Source organism: Lytechinus pictus, chromosome 6, assembly GCF_037042905.1.
Source record: "Lytechinus pictus isolate F3 Inbred chromosome 6, Lp3.0, whole genome shotgun sequence".
NCBI lineage: Eukaryota > Metazoa > Echinodermata > Echinoidea > Temnopleuroida > Toxopneustidae > Lytechinus > Lytechinus pictus.
In genome coordinates, this window is record NC_087250.1 from 7,764,932 (window position 1) to 7,784,783 (window position 19,852).

Below are 19,852 nucleotides of genomic sequence, written 5' to 3' on the forward strand. Positions count from 1 at the left end.
TATTATTAACCCCCACCTTAAGCTGGAGCTACCTCTTAATGAGCAGCACTGGGTGCATTCAAGGAATTAGAGGGGACCCATTCACCTCACCTGGGTCAAGTGCAGCACAGTGTGGATAAATTTCTTGCTGAATGTGCATTACTTGACCCATGCCCTCTCTTTCTTAATACTGTTCCTTCTTTTTCTTTCCTTTTTCTTCACTTTACCGTTTCTCCTTTTACCACTTGAAAAAAAAAAATTGGGGGGGATGTCACCCCTACTCCCTTTAGTGCCGCCCCTGGCTACATGTACATGTACGCGTGTATAACTTCCTCTCCACCGAGCTGTCGGAGTACTTCCTTACAAATACAAGCATTTTAGCCATCTCTCTCATTCCGACTCTACCAGTCGTTAGGGGAGGTTGTGCTTTTGAGGAACTCCTACCATTGTCCTCATTTGTGATTGATATTGGATATTTTCTTCAAGGTTAGATCCAGGATCGGTAAGAATAGATTAATTTCTCATTTTTGAAGGCATCTTGGTCTAGTGGTTCTGTTTGGAGCCTATCAATGATAGGGTCCTTGGTTTGAATTTCAAAGAGGGATGAATTTCCCTCAGCGATGAATTCTTCGACCAAGGTTGAGTTAATGGGTACCTGGCAGGAACATCCATTCTAAGAAATCATTGTCCTGGGTTTGAATTTCAAAGATGGATGAATTTCCCTCAGCGATGAATTCTTCGACCAAGGTTAAGTTAATGGGTACCTGGCAGGAACATTTCTTCTAAGAAATGATTGTGGGTTAATGCAATGATCATAATTTGCCAAAAGCATGAGGTCCAATGGTTCTGTTTCTTTTTTTTTCAATTAAAAGGTCATGGGGTTTGAATCCCCAAAGATGGGTGAGATTCCCTCAGCATTTAATTCATCAACCAATGTTAGGTTAATGGGTACCTGGCAGGAATATTCATTCTTTGAAATGATTATGAGCTATAAATAACATGGTGATAAATTTGCGAAGGCATCTTGGTCTCGTGGTCCTATTTCTTGCCTTTCAATCAGAAGGTGATGGGTTTGAATCCCAGTCATGGATGAATTTCAGCAGTGAATTCATCTACCAAGGTTAAAGTGAAGTCAAACTGGCAGAAATAATTCTTTGACATCATTATGGGTTAATGCAATGGTGATAATTTGCTAAAAGGAGGATGGTCTACTGGTTATGTATCTGGCCTTTCAATCAGAAGGTCATTGGTTTGAATCCCAGCGAGGGGGGAATTTCCCTCAAACAATGAATTCATCGACAGAGGTTAAGTTAATGGGTACCTAGTAGGAACATTCATTGTTTGAAAGATTTGTGTGGGGAGAGGATTCAGGCAGTGGTGTTTTTTAGAGCCTGGAGCACTTTGCAGAGTGGATTATGAGTGCTTTATATGTTGCATTAGTATTATCAGAATTGTCATTCAGAATCATCAGATATTCAATGCTCAAAACTTATATGAATGTCCTTTTAAGAATGTTCTTTCTTTCCTTGAATTTGCTTTGAAGGTTGTGATAGTATCCAATGCCTCTATGAAGGGACTATCTGCTGCCTTACGATTTCAATTGTGAATTTTTTTTTGACTGTGCAGCATATCGACAAATTTCAATTAGACCTTTTAATACAATTGTTGAATTGCCCATGGATCCAATCTTTTAGGAGTGATGATTTTTTTAGGGGGTTAAAATCTTCCTCTGGAAAATTCTTGATCTAAACAGTAGCCTATTTATGACTCTACCTACAGTGCTTAAATCATTTTCTTTCACATAAATCCCTTTTGCCATTATTACTTCCTTAAAATGCACTGAAGTGGGTCAAGTATACTTAGTATATTGATGCCGCATGTGACAATATAACAGATTTTTTTTCATATAGGAAGCAATGCCACAAAATTTTTGTTTGGGGATGTGTGTGTGTGTGTGTGTTAGGTTTGTGAAATGGCTCTTGGTCTAATCTCTATTTATGGACTTGTTCTTTTAGTTCTTATTTTAATCATTTGGTTCAATTGCAACATTTTGATGTCACATTATTTCATTTAGACTATTTGATAATAAGTATAATAATAATTAGCCACTTCAGTTAGGAAACTGCTCTATCAGCGGGCCCTGCATATTAAGATAATATGCTATCATCACCATCTAAATGCTGAGGTGCCTAGCAAGAAGGCAGAAGTCCCAATATTTATAAGTCTTTGGTATGACTTGGTCAGGGATTGAAGCCATGACCTTTGATTCATGAGGCAGGCGCTCTTCCACTGAGCCACCACGCATGGTTATTCCCATGTCCTCAAGTTGCAAAGGTGAGGCTTTTTTGCGTGACATCCTTTTGACCATGCATACACCATTGAGCCTGCCTGATTAGACCAATTTGTGACAAATAAAAACCATAAAAGACCAACTTAAAGAGAATGAAATGAATATGAAAAATATATTAAGATATCTATCTATTGCTCCAAAAGTTTGGTTATTTCAAAGTCTTTCTAATGCTGTTTTCACATTGAAGGCGAAGTGGAATTACTCGGGAGTAACTCTGGATTGAGTTGACGCGGACCGACATTACACCCCCTTTCAAACGGGCAAGCTCCGCAGCGGTGTAATCGCAGTCGTTTCCGTGGTTTCCAAGCGAGTTCATGCCATAATGTGTGGTGCGCGGAATCTCCCCATGCGGAAATGAAAGAGATGGGCGATACCGCACTTCTGGTGTGGACTAAATCCGTTTGTAACCCTCTTTTCAAAGTGGGTTGAGTACTCTGCTTTGAATCCGGATCGAAATAATCCTAGAATTTTCATAATGCCCTCCAAGGTGGAGTAACTCCTTCTGGACTCCGGAGTAAAATTTCCACTTTGTCAGTATGAAAGTGGCTTTACAAAACCAATACCAAACCAACTGATGATATGCCACTCCTAATAACAATATCCTTGATTGCTCTGGTGGGTGTCTCATAAAGCTGTTCAGTAGTCTGTAAGTTACGTGACTTTATGAATGACTGGTGATCTGTTCTTATAGGAACTACATCAATCGGAACTACATTAACCAATGAAAATCTGGTGTATATCATTTGGCACGAGAAAGGATCACCAGTCGTTCTTAAAGTTTATCTTTACGTATGAACAGCTTTATGAAAAACCCACGTGGTGGCCATTTCACAAAACTGTTCGTGAGTTAAGAACAACTTAAAGAACGACTGGTGATCCTTTCTTGTGGTAAATGATATTCACCATTAAGTGTTCATTGGTGATTGTTTAACACGTAAGAAAGGTTCACCAGTTGTTCGTAAAGTCGCTAGTAACTTGCGAGCAGCTTTATGAAACACCCACCTGGGGGGTGTTTCACAAAGATTTAAGTATGACTTAGAGTCGCACTTAAATGCCTAGTTGCGCGCGGTATAAAAGCCATGACCGCATTGGTCAGATCAGGCAAAGAGGACCCGCAATACTGCGTATTGATCAATTAGATTGCGCGTTGCATTTCAGATACGCGTCAGCATTTAAGTGCGATTTAAGTCATACTTAAATCTTTGTGAAAAACCCCCTGGAGTCTGATTCATTGATGTGAGTGTACATGTAGCATTGCTATGTGAAGTGAGATAGGATAAACGATACACGGTCGGACCATATTAGTTTCAAGTTTAAATGTACCTTGGCATTTGCCCAGCCGGCCATTACTGGTCCCACAGGTGCGTTTCTGTGTATGTTTGGGAGAGCATGGTAAACAGAAGAATCTCATATGCATGCTCTGTACATTTTTTATGTATTGCCCTATTGCTAACTTCTCGTTTTACGATGGTGCATTTATGCTTCCAATTTCAGGCCTAAATCTGGCATTTGTTTATGGTTAAGCTCAAAACATGGTTGTATGTCCTTACTTTATTTAAATGCTAATTGTAACCTGACTAAAAAAGGTCTGTGTTTACAATTGGTACTTGTACTTCTCCCCCCCCAAAAAAAAATGTTATTTTGAGGATTTGTGAATTCAAAAATAATGCATTTCGTAATTAATGCGCAACTGATGTTCATCATCATTAGTAGTTTGTAGGTCGACCACCTTTTCCGTAGACATACAAAATAGCATGGGTCATGCATGAAACATGAAAAATAAAGAAATTCAACTTAACCATGAATTCCAGTTGCAGGTAATTCAGGGTTAATCAATACATCTACAAATAAGTTTCTAGGAAAACTTTTAATTGATGGTTGTAATTACTTTGAAAGGGAAACAATGTGGTTTATGCATAGTGGACCAATCTCTCACAGGATTATTTTCTCAGGTGTGGTGTCACAATTATGGTTCCATTTGCACGTATGTAGTTTGGGTATGATGTTTAAAAATACAATGTTCTTTTTGATATAGCATGTACCCCAACTTGATGCCAAATCCAGTGACCCATAACACAAAGCTTAGCAATCATCGTACAACATATTTTAATTAATTTTTTAATTGATTGCACTTGCTTCAATGTACAATTGATTGTGAAAATCAAGGGTGCGGTTAAGCGCTAAAATCTTGATGTTACGGGACCTTAGGTCAATGTAGCTCTTTGAATCCAGCTTCAGAGCCAAAATTCGCCTTAAAAAGTTGCCCAAATAGTACTCTGTGGCAGTGCAATTGTAATGAGCGCAGAACATTCATTCTCCTTTCCTAAATGAAGTGTAAACGCAACCTTTTTCCCACGGATATTATCTTTGGACATGTGGAATAATAATTTGATAATTGAATATTGAATAAAATAATTTGATAAAAATGTAGCCTCTTTCAAAACTGAATCACCCCTTGCTAAAATTTTGTAATTATTTTCTACTTTGCTATTTCGCCGTCATACATCAAAACAACGTCTCTCGCCTTCCAGAATCGAGATACAGGAATACCATTACCAAGAACATAGAATGTATGCCCTTTATCCACTCCCTGGGGAGCATTCCAACAAGAGTTTCCAAACTCATTTGCTAGCCATAGCACAGACTTCCACATTCTACCTGGTACCCATTGAACACCTGGGTGGAGAGTGGCAGTGTGACGCCTTGCCGAAGGACAGCAAAGGAAAAAGACCTGGACACTCCCTCCTTAAACTAGAAAAGCACTGTTTAAAAACAATATTTGCTGGTTAATTATTGTCTTGAACAAGTTGAATTACATGTATGTTAATTGATGCACTTTCTGGACTATCATTTTCTTTTGAGAATCAGGAAGTAAAGTACCTGATATGCAATACACACATTTAATACATACAATGTACCCTTCAAGTGTGTTAGTGTATGTTTGGTTAATATCTTATTAGCGAAAGATGACAAGGCTTAACAAGGATATCTTTGCCATATCTTCTTCCTCTTTCTTTTCCTGCTATTAGATACCTTCATTTAAAGGGAGATGCAGATCTGCAAAGTAGTACTGGTTTTCGGTAATTATTACTGAAAAATGAGAGAGAATACTGGTGGTTTCTTGCGAATTACTGATTTCTAAAGTTTCAGCTGTGGAATTTTTTGTGAAAATAGTGATTTTCTTACCAAAATACAAAATTTCAGCCTTTAAAATACTGAAATGTTCTTGATCAGGTTGGCATCTCTGGAGATGTTTGATCGTGTTTGTTGGGGCTTTAAACCTGGAATATCATATGGTTTTGAAATCAAATGAATTAGAAAATTATTCTTTCTCCTATATTGCATTATGTTATGAATATTACTTCTTGTCTATGCTTTCAGTGTGGTTAATGGGTCTGCAACACAGTACAATTTAGATCTTGTTCACAAATACATTTTTGTCAGAACTTTGCATCTGTTCAACTCTGGTTTTTTTATATTCCAAAACAAATCAACAAAGGCTTGCATGGGAGGGGGAGAGGGGGGGGGGGGTTGTTGTGCTAACCCTTCACGAGAGGAAAGTTCCCTGAATATATGCAGCTTCCTTGAATGCTTCGAGCGTCCGATCAAGGTAGCCGTGCTAAAGCCGGGGTAATAGTATGCAGTGCTTAGAAATATTTGTATTAATCACTAGATAAATGACTGCATAGTGTTTTATTATGTCACAACATATATTTTTCTGTTTTTGTTATGGATCACCATGTGAACATATCTCTTCTGGACTACCATGTGAACCCGTATATTTTGAATATAAAGTCAATAGGAAAAGGTGGAGTCGTAGCAGGGATTTCCTTAATAGTGTGGTATTATGTAATACCTCAGAATAATCAATGTGAGAAAATGGCTGGTGTGAATATAGAGAAAAGTGCAATTGATGAGTTCAGAGAGAGAGAGAGAGAGAGAGAAAGAGAGCTAGAGAAATAGCAAGAGATATTGTAATAAGGAGAGATATGGGGGAGTAGCACAAACCCTACGAATATGTGACTTTTTACAGGAGATGTAATGTGTGTTTATTGAAGCTCTTTTTGTTAAAATTATGATTTTTTTTCACATGTTTTGTGTTTGCACCGATGTAATCTTTATTTAGTAGCATAAATAGGACGGCAAATACATGAAATGAATGAATATCATGAAATACTTTAAAAGACTGACTTTACGAAACGTCGATTTTCTTTTTTCATCTTTCTTCAGATTTTCAAAGAATACTTGATGATGGATGGTGACATCGCGAGAGAATCCAGCGGCAACGATGATTTTGAAATCATCGGAGGCGATTCTCCCGGATGCAGCAAGTCCGACGGAGACGGTGTGGTGGTCTCAGTTGAGGTTGACATCATTGCTAACGGTGATGACCTGTCAGCCTCCAAGCAACTTGATGGCGAAGAGTCCTCAGAGGTGAACGGTGTAGGCCAGGGAGGGGAGGAAGGTGAGATAACCCATGCAAGGATAGGACAGGGTGATGTTGATGACAAGCCTAAGCAATCTGCAGAGGAATTGATGGAGGAACTTGGCATCACTATGGAGAGTGGTGACCAGGAAGATGAGGAGAGTAAGGTTAGTCCAGATGCAGGGGAGGTCGTTGAGGAGGATCAGGTTTCAGCGACGACCATGAAGACAGAAGAAGCAAGCGTGTCGCTGGACACTCTTGCAAAAGAAGAGGAGGCTGAGCCCAAGACTGAGGCTGATGATGGAAGTCAGGAAAATGGTGTTTCCATTGAGGTAATGCCTGTTGGAAAGGTAGAAGACACTCCAGAAACGCTAGAAGACAGTACTCCAGAAACACCTGATGACTCTCCCGCAGACACTGACGATGTCACAGAACCTACCCCTAGAGATGAAGTGCCTGAAGAAACTCCAGAAATACAAGAAGAAACTCCAGAAACACGAGAAGACAGTACTCCAGAAACACCAGAAGATTCTCCTGCAGATGCCGATGCTGTTTCTGAACCTTCCCCTGAAGAGGTCACTGAGGATGCCCCTCAAGAGGTTACAGAGGATACTCCCAAAGATGTTACTGAGGATAGTGCTAATGATCTCATAGTGGAAACTCCCAAAGACCTCGCTGAAGACATCCCCAAAGACATTCCAGATACGGAGGAAGATACCAACCAGGACTCGGCCGTTGACGTGAATCTAGACACATCTCAAGACACGTCTCATGATATATCACAGGATATCAGTTTGGATGTTTCTCTAGACAAACCACAGGAGCTTGGTGAGGATGCACCAGCTTCTCAGGATGATGACCAAACCCTGACAGAACAGAGCTTAGATGAATCCCTTAACTCTGAGGAAGGTAGGTCACCACTTCCTTACAAATCTTTTCAGTCAAATGTTAGATAGTCATAAAATGTGACGAGACAGTCTTTTCCCCTTTTCAGCATAAATCCTGGAACCCTCTGCTAATGATGATCTTCCATACTTGTAGGTAAACTTGTCTATAAAGATCACCAAAGTGGTACAAGACAAATGGTCTTTGAGAGCAGGTGGTCTTACTGAACGGGATCATGTTTTTGGTCTTTATAGACTGATGGTCTTTTTATACAGGTAGTCGAGGAAAGCAGGTTTGACTGCACACCGTTCATGAAATACACAAGATCTGAAGTGGTTGTGTTAATATTCTCACGATTTTATCCAAGATCATAATTGTTGTCATCTGTAACGGTTGATTGAGTTCTGGTTGGGTCATACAAATTGTTAGAGCTCATGGTGTAGCTCATTATACTTCAGTCACATTCGCTCTACGGCGGTCGTACTGCGACTCGAAAACAGCCGTTTTAACATTTATTGTACCAGCTACAAATAGGTGGTTTGAATGAAAATGTTTTTGACTTGCCGTACGACCGCTGTAGAGCAAATTTGATTGACGTATGAGTATTGGAAAAGTTTCATGGATTAATTTCTGATGGTCATACGATACTTGAAAAGATAACTCTACATTACATTACATTAATAACACCACGTAAGTAATATCAGATAAGATATCTGACCTAACGAATCTAAAGAATAGTATTTTACCTTAAAAGAATGTTACAACGTACTGTAGAACAATCTACAGGATTGGTCGTAACTTGTAGTAAACCTAACTGAAAGAAGACGTGTGAACATTATTTGTATCACCCTTCTCAGAACTCAATATTTCCTTTCAAGAAAACAAAACCTACATAGTACTTGAATACCAGTATCAACGCTGATATTTGAACAAGGAAATGAAATACCATATCTCTGGTACGTGTAGTTGAATTTCAACGCTTGTGATATTTGATGAATGTTGTCCAGTCAAGACCGAAACTCGAGATCATCTTAATGACCATTATACGGAGTGAAAGTGATGACAAATTTCTATGAATAGGAGTTTTACTTTCAGCTGAAGAAGGTGAAGAACCCACGTCAAATTGTCAACCTCAGAGCTAGAAAGATACTAGGATGTTCATTGCAGAAGGTCATAAAAGCCCTGTTACACAAAGGTTGTAATCGATGTCGGATACAATCCTGATTGGTCATTGGGTGATTTCAAGTTCAGTGTTGACCTTCTGGTGTTGGTGTAAATGTAAATTTTTGCACGATTATACCACCAAATATAAGATGATCCCGAAAAGTCATTCACTAGTTGTTGAGATGTCAATAAAGTGATCTGGATCACTTTTACAAAATCCGAATAAGTCTTGGAGCTAGGGGAAGCAATCCAACAAATTTTAACACCCAACACCAAGGCCAACACCAGACTTGAAATCACTCAATGGTTAGTCTGTGAACAAAATGTGCATTCAACAATGATGTTGATTGGCCATGGCAAATTCTGTGATTGATTGCCCCTTCTGTGTAACAGTGCCCAAAACTTCTTTCCATCCGACCTTTATAATCATTTATTGATTACCCCCCCCCCCCCGTTTCAGTTGTGTTGGAATTTCTATTTTCATTATTGTTGGTGGCATGTTAGTCAAAGTTGTGCTTAGTTTAGTTTGGGAATTTATAGAAGATTTATTTTTAGTTTGTTTGCTAGTTTTAGTTGCAATATTTATACTTTGATTTCTGTTTTCATTCCTTCCCAAAATAAAATCTGCACTTAGCTTTTCTTTGGAAGGCATGGCAAGAGGCTGGTTGAAGAGGAGGACACAATAAAATGCATTTAAACTGCATCATTATAAACACATTCTGGTTGAATATAAAAACTTTTTTTTTAATTACCCTAACCCTGAACTCCCCTCTTGATCAACATGTAGTGTAGCATTTCATATCCAGCCGCAGAGCTCATTTTTGGCCTTGATGAAGAAGAATAATTTACTTTATGTAAGTGCGTTTGAATGAACAATGAATGTTTGAAAACGCTTCTCAAAGGAAGCACAAAGACACCTACTCTCCTTCTACTTTGCCATGCCTTCATTTGCATAGATGGTCAAATAATCTTTATGTTTCATTTTGCATTCAAACCCGCTTTATGTTCCTTTTGTCCCCATGATTTGTATTTTATGTTTCTTGTTACACAGTGTAAATGTTGTTTAAAATTTTATACAACGCTGTTTACTATAATATAGATAACAATGCTTAATTTATTTTGAATTATATTGAAAATTTAACTTTGTTATTTAAGAATGTAAACACTTGTTTAAAACTTTTAAACAACTCCTGACACATTCATATTGTAAACAGTGATGTATACAAATTTTAAACAGCGATTTTACTCTGAATGTCCTTGTCTTTGTTTTGTCCTTTGTGTTTCCTGTTCAATGTCTTTAACACAAAAGTAACAAAGGGAAGTCAGTTAAGAGCTACTAACTTTAAAAGCTCATTTTGCCTCAAAGCAGCAGTAGAAGCGAAAGCTACATAAAATTTGCTGCTTTCTAGTTTTGTTATCCTTTCTATGCTGAATTATTATTTAAAAGTTTTATTTCTTTGGGCATTGGGAAGAAATATGTGGAGAATGGGGTACACACTAAATCAAGATCGAATATTGAAAGGTTTGACACGCACTGGACTGGGGTCAACTGTAGGTCAATTTCAGTCTGTTTTATTCTTTGCCATATGTCATTATTAAGATAAATGAGGTCTGTTTCATGAAAGTTGTCTGCAATGACAAACTGTCTTTCTCCGACAGTTACCATAGTAACAGTCAGAGGCCAGTGTTTCTGAGCCAATCAAAACCAAGGATTTGATTAAAATTGTCCGTGCTGACAACTCTCATGAAACACCCACAAGTTCTTGTGGTCTGTCATCGATCTTGTTGGGGTCCCATTGCCATCATCTGGGTGTGAAGAATCTTTCTTCCAGATGGGTTTGGAGGGTAAAGCCTTATCCCCTGGGAATTCAGATGTAGTCCTTTTGTGACTAGACCAAGTCTTTGTTGGGTCTGCTATAAGTAGCTGACCCTAGTGATAAGTTAACATGACATTGTTGTTACAGTGACTCCACAGCAAGGAGATGAAACTCAGAATGACCCAGATCCGGGGGAAGGGGAAGGAGAACCAACTGCTGCACCAACACCTGATGAACCAACAGGAGAAACTGAAAAGGAAGTAGCAGAAGAAGAAACACCAGCAGAAGAAGTGCCAGCTGAACAAGAAACACCACCTGAAGAAGAAACACCAGAACAAGCACCAGCTGAAGTAGAGACCCAAGCTGGAGAAGAGACACAAGCTGAAAAAGAAACACAAGCTGAAGAAGCAACTCCAGCTGAAGAAGAGACACCTGCTGACGAGACACCAGCTGAAGAAGAAACACAAGCTGAAGAAGCAACACCAGCTAAGGAAGATACACCAGTCGAAGAACCAACATCAGCTGAAGAAGAGACACAAACTGAAGAAGAGACACCAGCTGAGGAACCAACACCACCTGTGCAAGAAAAACCAGCTGAAGAAGAGACACCAGCTGAGGATTCACCAGCTGAAGAAGCAACACCAGCTGAAGAAGAAACACAAGCTGAAGAAGAGACAAAAGCTGAAGAAGAGACGCAAACTGAAGAAGAGACACAAACTGAAGAAGCAACACCAGCTGTGGAAGAAACGCCAGCTGAAGAAGAAACACCGTCTGAAGAGACACCTGCTGAAGAGACACCAGCTGAAGAAGAATCACAAACTGAAGAAGAGACACAAACTGGAGAACCAACACCAGCAGTGGAAGAAACACCCGCTGAAGAAGAAACACCGGCTGAAGAGACACCAGCTGAAGAAGAAACACAAGCTGAAGAAGAGACACAAACTGAAGAACCAACACCAGCAGTGGAAGAAACATCCGCTACAGAAGAAACACCGGCTGAAAAGACACCTGCTGAAGAGACACCAGCTGAAGAAGAAACACAAGCTGAAGAAGAGACACAAACTGAAGAACTAACACCAGCAGTGGAAGAAACACCCGCTCAAGAAGAAACACCGGCTGAAGAGACACCTGCTGAAGAGACACCAGCTGAAGAAGAAACACAAGCTGAAGAAGAGACACAAACTGAAGAACTAACACCAGCAGTGGAAGAAACACCCGCTCAAGAAGAAACACCGGCTGAAGAGACACCTGCTGAAGAGACACCAGCTGAACAAGCAACATTGACTGAAGAAGAAACGCAAGCTGAAGAAGCAACACCGGCTGACGAAGAGAAACCATCTGAAGAAGAGACACAAACTGAAGAGGAAACACCAGCTGTGGAAGAAACGCCCACTGAAGATGGAACACCGGCTGAAGAGACACCTGCTGAAGAGACACCAGCTGAAGAAGAAACACAAGCTGAAGTAGAGACACAAACTGAAGAACCAACACCAGCAGTGAAAGAAACACCGGCTGAAGAAGAAACACCCGCTGAAGAAGGAACACTGGCTGAAGAGACACCTGCTGAAGAGACACCAGCTGAAGAAGAAACACAAGCGGAAGAAGAGACACAAACTGAAGAACCAACACCAGCAGTGGAAGAAATTCCCGCTGAAAAAGAAACACCCGCTGAAGAAGAAACACAAGCTGAAGAAGAGACACAAACTGAAGAAGTAACACCAGCTGTGGAAGAAGCACCTGCTGAAGAAGAAACACCAGCTGAAGAGACACCTGCTGAACTAGCAACACTGGCTGAAGAAGAAACGCAAGCTGAAGAAGCAACACCGGCTGACGAAGAGAAACCATCTGAAGAAGAGACACTGGCTGAAGAACCAACACCAGCTGTGGAAGAAACACCCATTGCAGCAGAGACACTGGCTGAAGAAGCAACACCAGCTGGAGAAGAAACACAAGCTGGAGAAGAAACACAAGCTGAAGAAGCACCACCAGCTGAAGAAGAGACACAAGCTGGAGAAGCCACATCAGCTGAAGTAGAGACACCAGCTGAAGAACCAACACCAGCTGCAGAACCAACACCAGCTGAAGAAGAGACACTGGCTGAAGAAGAAATACAAGATGAAGAACCAACACCACCTGTGGAAGAAACACCGGCTGAAGAAGAGACACAGGCTGAAGAAGAGACACAACCTGAAGAAGAGACACAACCTGAAGAAGATAAAACTGCTGTACAAGAGACACCAGCTGAAGAAGAAACACATGCTGAAAAAGAGACACCAGCTGAAGAAGAAACACCTGCTGAAGAAGAATCAAATTCTGAGGAAGTGGTTGAGAAGAGGGTGTCTGCCTCAGACTTGGTTGAAGAGTTTGGACTGACATTAGATGAGGGTGATCAGAGTGTATCTGTATTTGGTCAGGAAACTGAAAACAAATCTGGTGATGAAATGGTGGAAGAAGAAAAAGTTGTTCCAACGACACAAAATCCAGAGGAAGCAGATATCAGATTAGACTTTTTATGTAGCACAGAGGAAGCTGAAGTTACAGAGAAAGGTGCTGAGGAAATTGAAACAGAGGATGTTGTGGATGGGGTAAATATAGATGAAGTAGCAAGTACATTGGATGTCTCTCCCACAGGAGATGAGGGTGTTTCAACAGAACAATCAGAAGAAGTTGATGCCAGTGAAGGAAAAGAAGCTGTGAAAGATGCAGAAGAAGAGTCATCACCTGTAACCCAGGAGGCTGATAATGTAGTAGAGGAAGTATCAGACAATGTGCCAGCAGCTGTTGAGACCGAGGTAGAAAAATTGAGCAAGGAAACAAAAGAGACAGAGGAGAAAGAGGATGAGACAGTGGAGGGATTACCCAAGGAAGCACCAGAAATTATTGTCACTAGTGAAGAGGCTATTGTGGATGAAGAAGCTGGTGATGATGAAGTGAAAGAGGATACTAACCAGGCAGCTGAGGAAATGGCCACAGAAGAACAGGAGGTGGTGGAAGAGTCAGTGAGGGAAGAAATCACAAGGGATGTTGAAGCATGTCCTGAAGATTCACCAGATGACGGGGACAAAGCAGTTAGTGAAGAAGTAGTGGAGGGTGATTCAGAACAAGTAGAAGTTATTGTTGCAGAAGCCGAACAAGCAAAAGAGGAAATTATTCAGGCAACAGAGGAATCAGCCACAGAGGAACATGAGGTGGTTGAAGAGCCAGTGAGGGAAGAACTCACGGAAGATGTTGAAGCATGTCCTGAAGATTCACCAGATGATGGGGACAAAGCAGTTAGTGAAGAAGTAGTGGAGGATGACTCAGAACAAGTAGAAGTTCTTCATGATGAAGCAGAACAAGCAGAAGAGGAAACAGTAAATGATGATGTGTGCCAAGATGCCTCTGAGGATACAAGTGATGAGGCAGTTACTGAAGAGGTGAAAGTGACAGACACAGAAGAAGCCACTGAGATACCATCACCTGAAAAAGAAGCTGTTACAGAAGTTGTTGAAGAAACTGTTGTGGATACTGTTGAACTGGAAACGGAAGCCACATTATCACAAGACATAGAGAAGGAAGTGGTTATTGATACAGACATTGCAACAGAGAATGTTGAAATTGAAGAGTCTACAGAGGAAACGGAGCAAGATGTTCCAGAGGAGGCAGACCAAGCGGTGGTAGAACAGGAAGCGGTAGAAGAAAAGACTGAGGAGGTGAGCCAGACTGAAGTAATAAAACAAGAGGTTGGAACGGAAACAGAACAGCTGCCACCGTCAGAAGAAAGTGAAGAGGTGGCTGAAGTGATCCCTGTGGAACCCCAAGAAGAACTGAAGGAGGAATCTACTGAGGAGCCACAGACTGAAGAGCCAAAGACAGAATCAGTGGAAGAAACCAAAGAAGTACCAGAAGAGCCTGTTGAGGAACCTCCAAAGGACACACCAGTCAATGGTGTTTCTGAGGATACTGTCTTCAATGGGGTGCTTCTTAATGGACATGATGGTGGTCATCTTACCAATGGACATCATGTATCTGAAGACGACCACTTGACCAATGGTGATGAAGGTGAGTCTGGAGGTTTTGTTTTTATTGAAAATGAGCTAGTCTGGTTTTTTCAATTGTGAGATGAAATTCAGCTTCGTAATTAATAAACAGAGAACCAGGACAATGGTACATGCCCCCACCCCCCCAAAAAAAAGTATGAAAGATAGGAAAAAGGATATTTACAAACACTTTCTAGTTCGCCTTCTGTTAATGTTGTAAATAGAACAGTTCAAAGTGAAAATATCATTTTTTTAGAGAGAAAATTTGTTGAAAATCCTGATATTTGGTAGAGGTTACAAATATTTTTCTTTGTTTTGTTTTTTGAGGGGTGAGGTGATGAACCAAATAGCAGCTCACATTCGGAAAGCCAGACTAGCCACAATGTACAGATAAGATATCGATCTTAGATACTGCTCCAAATGAAACAAATAATTCATATTAAATTGGTCGTTCCAAAATCACTTAAGCTCTTGCCTCTTGAGGAATTTAGTTAAAGATTTGTAATATGGGTTTCTAGTATCTCCCTTCCTCCTGGTATGTGATGTGTATTATACCTTCCCTCTATCATTAATTTCCATCCTTGTTTCACTCGATGCCTCATTCGTTCGTTCAATCATCAAAACCATACCCCCCATGCAACGTGTTGCATGCATAGACTAGGACTTAGGATTGTATGACTCAGTTAGTTTCCTTATAAACGATCATTATCGTAGGCATGCCCATATGCTAAATCATAGTTGTTCCTTGCAAAACTTGCCAATAATATATCTTTGAAGAATGAAATAGATAGATCTCCCTTTTTTCCTGAGTTTAGAGGCATGTCTCCTGTAGACCAGATTTATATAGTCTCAGAAAAAGTAGACCATATCTATATAGTCTCGGCAAAATTAGACCAGATTCATATAGCTTTCAGAAAAAAAGTAGACCAAGTCTAGCAACTAATAGCTAATTTTGAATCATGACGATAAACCCCTCCCCCAATATTACAGTATTGTGAATAACCATTATCCACAAGACGCTTGATTTTTATCTTTTGAATATATTAATTTTTTAACTTTTTCCTTGTACTCTTCCTAATTCAAACAATTTTTGGCAAATACAAAGTTTTAAATGCAATAGAATAAATCTATATTAAAGCACTGTTTTTTGTGAATTCCATGCAAAAAAAAAATGATATAGATGTTCTTATAATGATCTCATAATGTTTTGTTTCGAGATTTTTTTTAATGACTTTTTACAAAAAGTCAGTTGAGAAGACTTAAGAACTCGATCCACTTTACAAATTTATTAACGGTACTATGGTAGTGTATAGGAAAATTTGAACCTTAATGCCCATCTGTATTTACCGTCATACTGAATCATTACAGGATATATAGTTTGGAGGAAATATGATGTAATTAAGGAAAACAGCTGATATGAATAGATACCCGGATAACCCAGATTCTTAATAATTCATGTCCATTTACCATGTGGTAATGATGTTTTTAATTATGTTATTTGTCAGTTCATGTATGTTTTGTTGGGGTGGAATTCATCATTTATTGATACATATGGGAGAGGGGGGAGTTAACGCTCTTCAAACTTTCCTGTGAAAAAAACCTACATGTTACGTCATCGAATTTCATACCAAAATCCGACAATTTTTGTGCGAAACTACACTCTCAGCATTTCTTGAAAAACCTGTAATATTAATTCTTATTATCTTACTATGAATAAAATCAAATTGAGTATGCTTGGTTGTTTTTTTGTAGCACACCATTTTCAGCTATGCTACTTGTAGTATCAATACTACCATATATTTGCAACAATAAATGGCTTTTATGAGATAGATGTATCTAGAATTTAGTTGCGCAAACTTTGAGCAAGAATATTTGGAAAGTGTTAACTCTCTCCAAGATGTCTGTAATTTGGTGTTTCATGGTATGGTTATGTTCACACGGTCAACTAACATGGGTATGTTGTTTTGTTTTTCTTGTTTCTAACCCGTCCTTTTCCCCATCCGTCATTGTATTCACCCCATATCAACATTGCCCCTCCTCCCGACCACTCCCATCACCCCCACGTCATTTAATGGAACAACCCACCCCTATGTCATGTAATGGAACGACCCAGTTCCAGAGATCACGAGCCCGACCAGTCCTAAGCCGCTGAGAGAGAGACTGCTGTCGTGGGAGGCTATAGCGAAAGGTACCACCGTGCATTGTGCATGCATGCCTGGCGCCCTCTATATGCAGTGTTAGGCCAACGTAGTTCGACTCGGACACACTATCGTGAATGTCGCTCGACAAAATTATGAAGAATGCAAACTTGCCAATTCTTTTTTAAGATTCATGTCAAGGAACTACAAGCTGTGAAGCTACGGTGACGACGGGAACCATTATATACATGGTCTAAAGAGTTACCCGTTTTATGACTTCCGATCGAACCCAAGTTGGCCCAACTCTTCATATTAGGTGGCTCTAAAATGGGCTAGTCCAGCCAATATATCAAATACCCATTTTACCCCAATATTGATATTTGCATGCCCACTGACCAACAAGGAATTGCAGTTTTGTTCAATAAGCATATCTTGCATGTTCATACTAAGCCTCTGACCGGTATTCTGAAGTCAGGTTTAACGTACACCATGGTCTAACTCTGTGCTAAAAGTATGGAAAGCCAAAAAGGTAAAATTTTTCCTCACATTGTATGTTTCTTATGCTTACTGCGCTCTTTTCCAATGCGTGAATGGGGAAGAAAGCTATCTTATTGATCCTTGGGAAACAGTTAAGAATTATTTGAGAGAAAAAGTGAGCTGATACATTGAAATTTCACTGTTACATTTATGCCACTCTTGGCTATCCATAGTTAAACCACAACTTTAAACCAGAAATTGAATTAAACCGGACTTCAGAATATGAGCCTGTGTGTATAAAAGGTTCTTCTATATAAATTGTGCAGTGTTTGTGTATCTTGCATGCTAAATACTTTTCCTCTTTCAGACACTTGTAATAAGATGAATTTATGTCATATAAAATGCATGTTATTACTGAGCACAGTCTATTTTATTTCATTATTAGTAGAACAAGAACTGTGTCTCATGCTGTGCATTTATGTTTTTTTTATTGCATGATTTGTTTTATATTTAAATTAGAATGCTTTGCATAAAATGCTCTGTGCACATCATACACCCCTTGCTGTTGAAATCATTATTTATATCAGTGTATTGTTACTTTTCACACTTTATAGATGTCATTAATACATCAGATCTATCACATATATGTACTTCTTTATGATTATGTCACTAGTTTTGTTTACCCTACAAAATATGCTTTGTAGAGAATTTGGTGCACATTCTATCATCTTTCTGTTTAGAAATTATTTATGTCAGTTTATCGTTGCATTTTATTATTTTATAGGTACCATCGATTCATCAAAATTTATCACACACCTGTTCATAAGCCTATAGCTGTGTCTGCTCTACAATATTGTATATTGTTTAATTTTTTTCACAATCTGTCCCCCTTGCTTTTAGATAGGCCTATATGTCGGTTTATTGTTGCTTTTTATAATTCCCAAGTTCCATTGATTCATCCGCATTTATCACATACTTGTTATCACCCCATCGTTTTATTATCCATTATGTACTTAATATTAAGTCTTCTATTTTTAAATTTTGTATTCGAGGTTGTTAAGTGACTTTCATTTTACTTCTGTTCACATAGTGCATTATTATATGATCAAATCATCTCATAGCTAGTACCAGAAGGTCGTTAGTATTTTGAGGACATACATAATGAAGATGGAGTTTCGCAGGTTTATTATTATTGGATGGATTTCTAATTTACCATACATGTATGAAAATGAAATTCAGTATTTGAAGCAGCACAACCAGGAAACAGGACCATTATTCCCACTTTTGACACAAGATGGCGCTAGATATGTTTTGCAACCATTTTTTTAGAATGGCTGAGAGAAACAACATCCTTTCTCCTCCAAACAAATCATGTTTCTTTGATACCAGTGCCATTAGATAGACAGTGACTCCTGCAAATTGAAATGTTCATTTGGTTATCGCGTGTTCTCCCATAGTCTTTTTAATGTAAATGCCAGGTAAAATGATCTCCAAATGAGTTAGAAGAGAAACCACCCGTGTGATTGTTCAAAGAAAAAAAAGTGCCAAATCTTTCTGGTCAAAATGTGTAATTGCTTAGAAAGTAGCCAATTAAGCCTGGCATATCAGCAATGTGTGGGTTCTTGTTCCAAGCAATGACAAGACACTGTCCCACACATGCTTATCTGTGTATTAATGCGATTGTTTTTCAGCTTAGATTTCATGATTGCATAAAGTTAGGTTTCTAATGGTAAATACAACAGATTTAGATCCAGTATTAAAGATACATGTATGGTGGCTAAAACAATTCATTTTCAAAGACTTTCTCATGAAGTCAGCAAGTTCACTCGAAAGCCAAACTACATAATGATGCATGCAAAACTCTCCTTCTTTGTATTTCGTTGCAGTTTTAATTTCACTGTAATTTGTGAAAAACATGTTTTTCCATTTTTGAAAAACAAAAAGCCACAACAAATATTAATGCCAAATAATGTTTCTTGGTAATAGAGACTTCCATGTTTACATTTCCTTGTTTCATAAACATTTAGGCCTGACATGTCAATAGTACTGACAGAAACACTGAAGGTGTCACGTGCGTAAAACATTCCCCATAGACTTGTGTGTTAAAATGGCACTTTTGAAAAATTCATAAAAATAAACGTGAAATAAGAGGGTCGAATGTTTACTGCCATTGGATAGGATATATATCTGACATTCCATATCTGACCAGAGAAGGGTATCGTAGCCAGGTCATTTAAAAAATAAATGGCTATTTATGAAGATAACTACGATGGGATCAAATTTATCAACTCAACAGTAAAATAGCCCTAATTCCTCCGCCAGTCAAAAAATAGTTCCAAAGTCATTGATATATCTTTCCAATTTGGGCAAAGGAAGTTCAGTAGTTTCCATTTCTAGAATCAGTGTTAGATTTTCAATTATATTCATACACTTTTGTCAATCGGCAATATCAAATCGAAAAAAATTCAAATGGGTTGGGTCGAACGAATATCTGTAGCCTTCCTGTTGTAATTAGGCTCATGAAATCTGAATTGAGGGGATTCACAAAACGGTGCGCCATCTAGTGAACAGTCCGAAATTTGCAATGCCTCATGGGG

General features: G+C 39.0%; 1 protein-coding gene across 1 annotated transcript; it reads left to right on the forward strand.

The window, feature by feature from the left end:
- Window positions 1-320: 320 nt before the first annotated feature.
- Window positions 321-18,784, forward strand: LOC129263445 (titin-like). The gene is made up of 4 exons (XM_054901355.2): window positions 321-481; window positions 6,560-7,664; window positions 10,769-14,662; window positions 16,754-18,784. The coding sequence occupies exons 2-4, from the start codon at window positions 6,578-6,580 to the stop codon at window positions 16,879-16,881; spliced, it is 5,109 nt and encodes a 1,702-aa protein (XP_054757330.2). The 5' UTR covers window positions 321-481; window positions 6,560-6,577; the 3' UTR covers window positions 16,882-18,784.
- Window positions 18,785-19,852: the final 1,068 nt, after the last annotated feature.

What these genes read in the sequence shown, in the direction of transcription:
- LOC129263445 (XM_054901355.2), top strand. Translation starts at nt 6,578, where the DNA reads ATGATGGATGGTGACATCGCGAGAGAATCCAGCGGCAACGATGATTTT. An exon ending in ATCCCTTAACTCTGAGGAAG is followed by an intron (nt 7,665 to 10,768) that starts GTAGGTCACCAC and finishes TTGTTGTTACAG; the next exon opens with TGACTCCACAGCAAGGAGAT. An exon ending in CTTGACCAATGGTGATGAAG is followed by an intron (nt 14,663 to 16,753) that starts GTGAGTCTGGAG and finishes GGAACGACCCAG; the next exon opens with TTCCAGAGATCACGAGCCCG.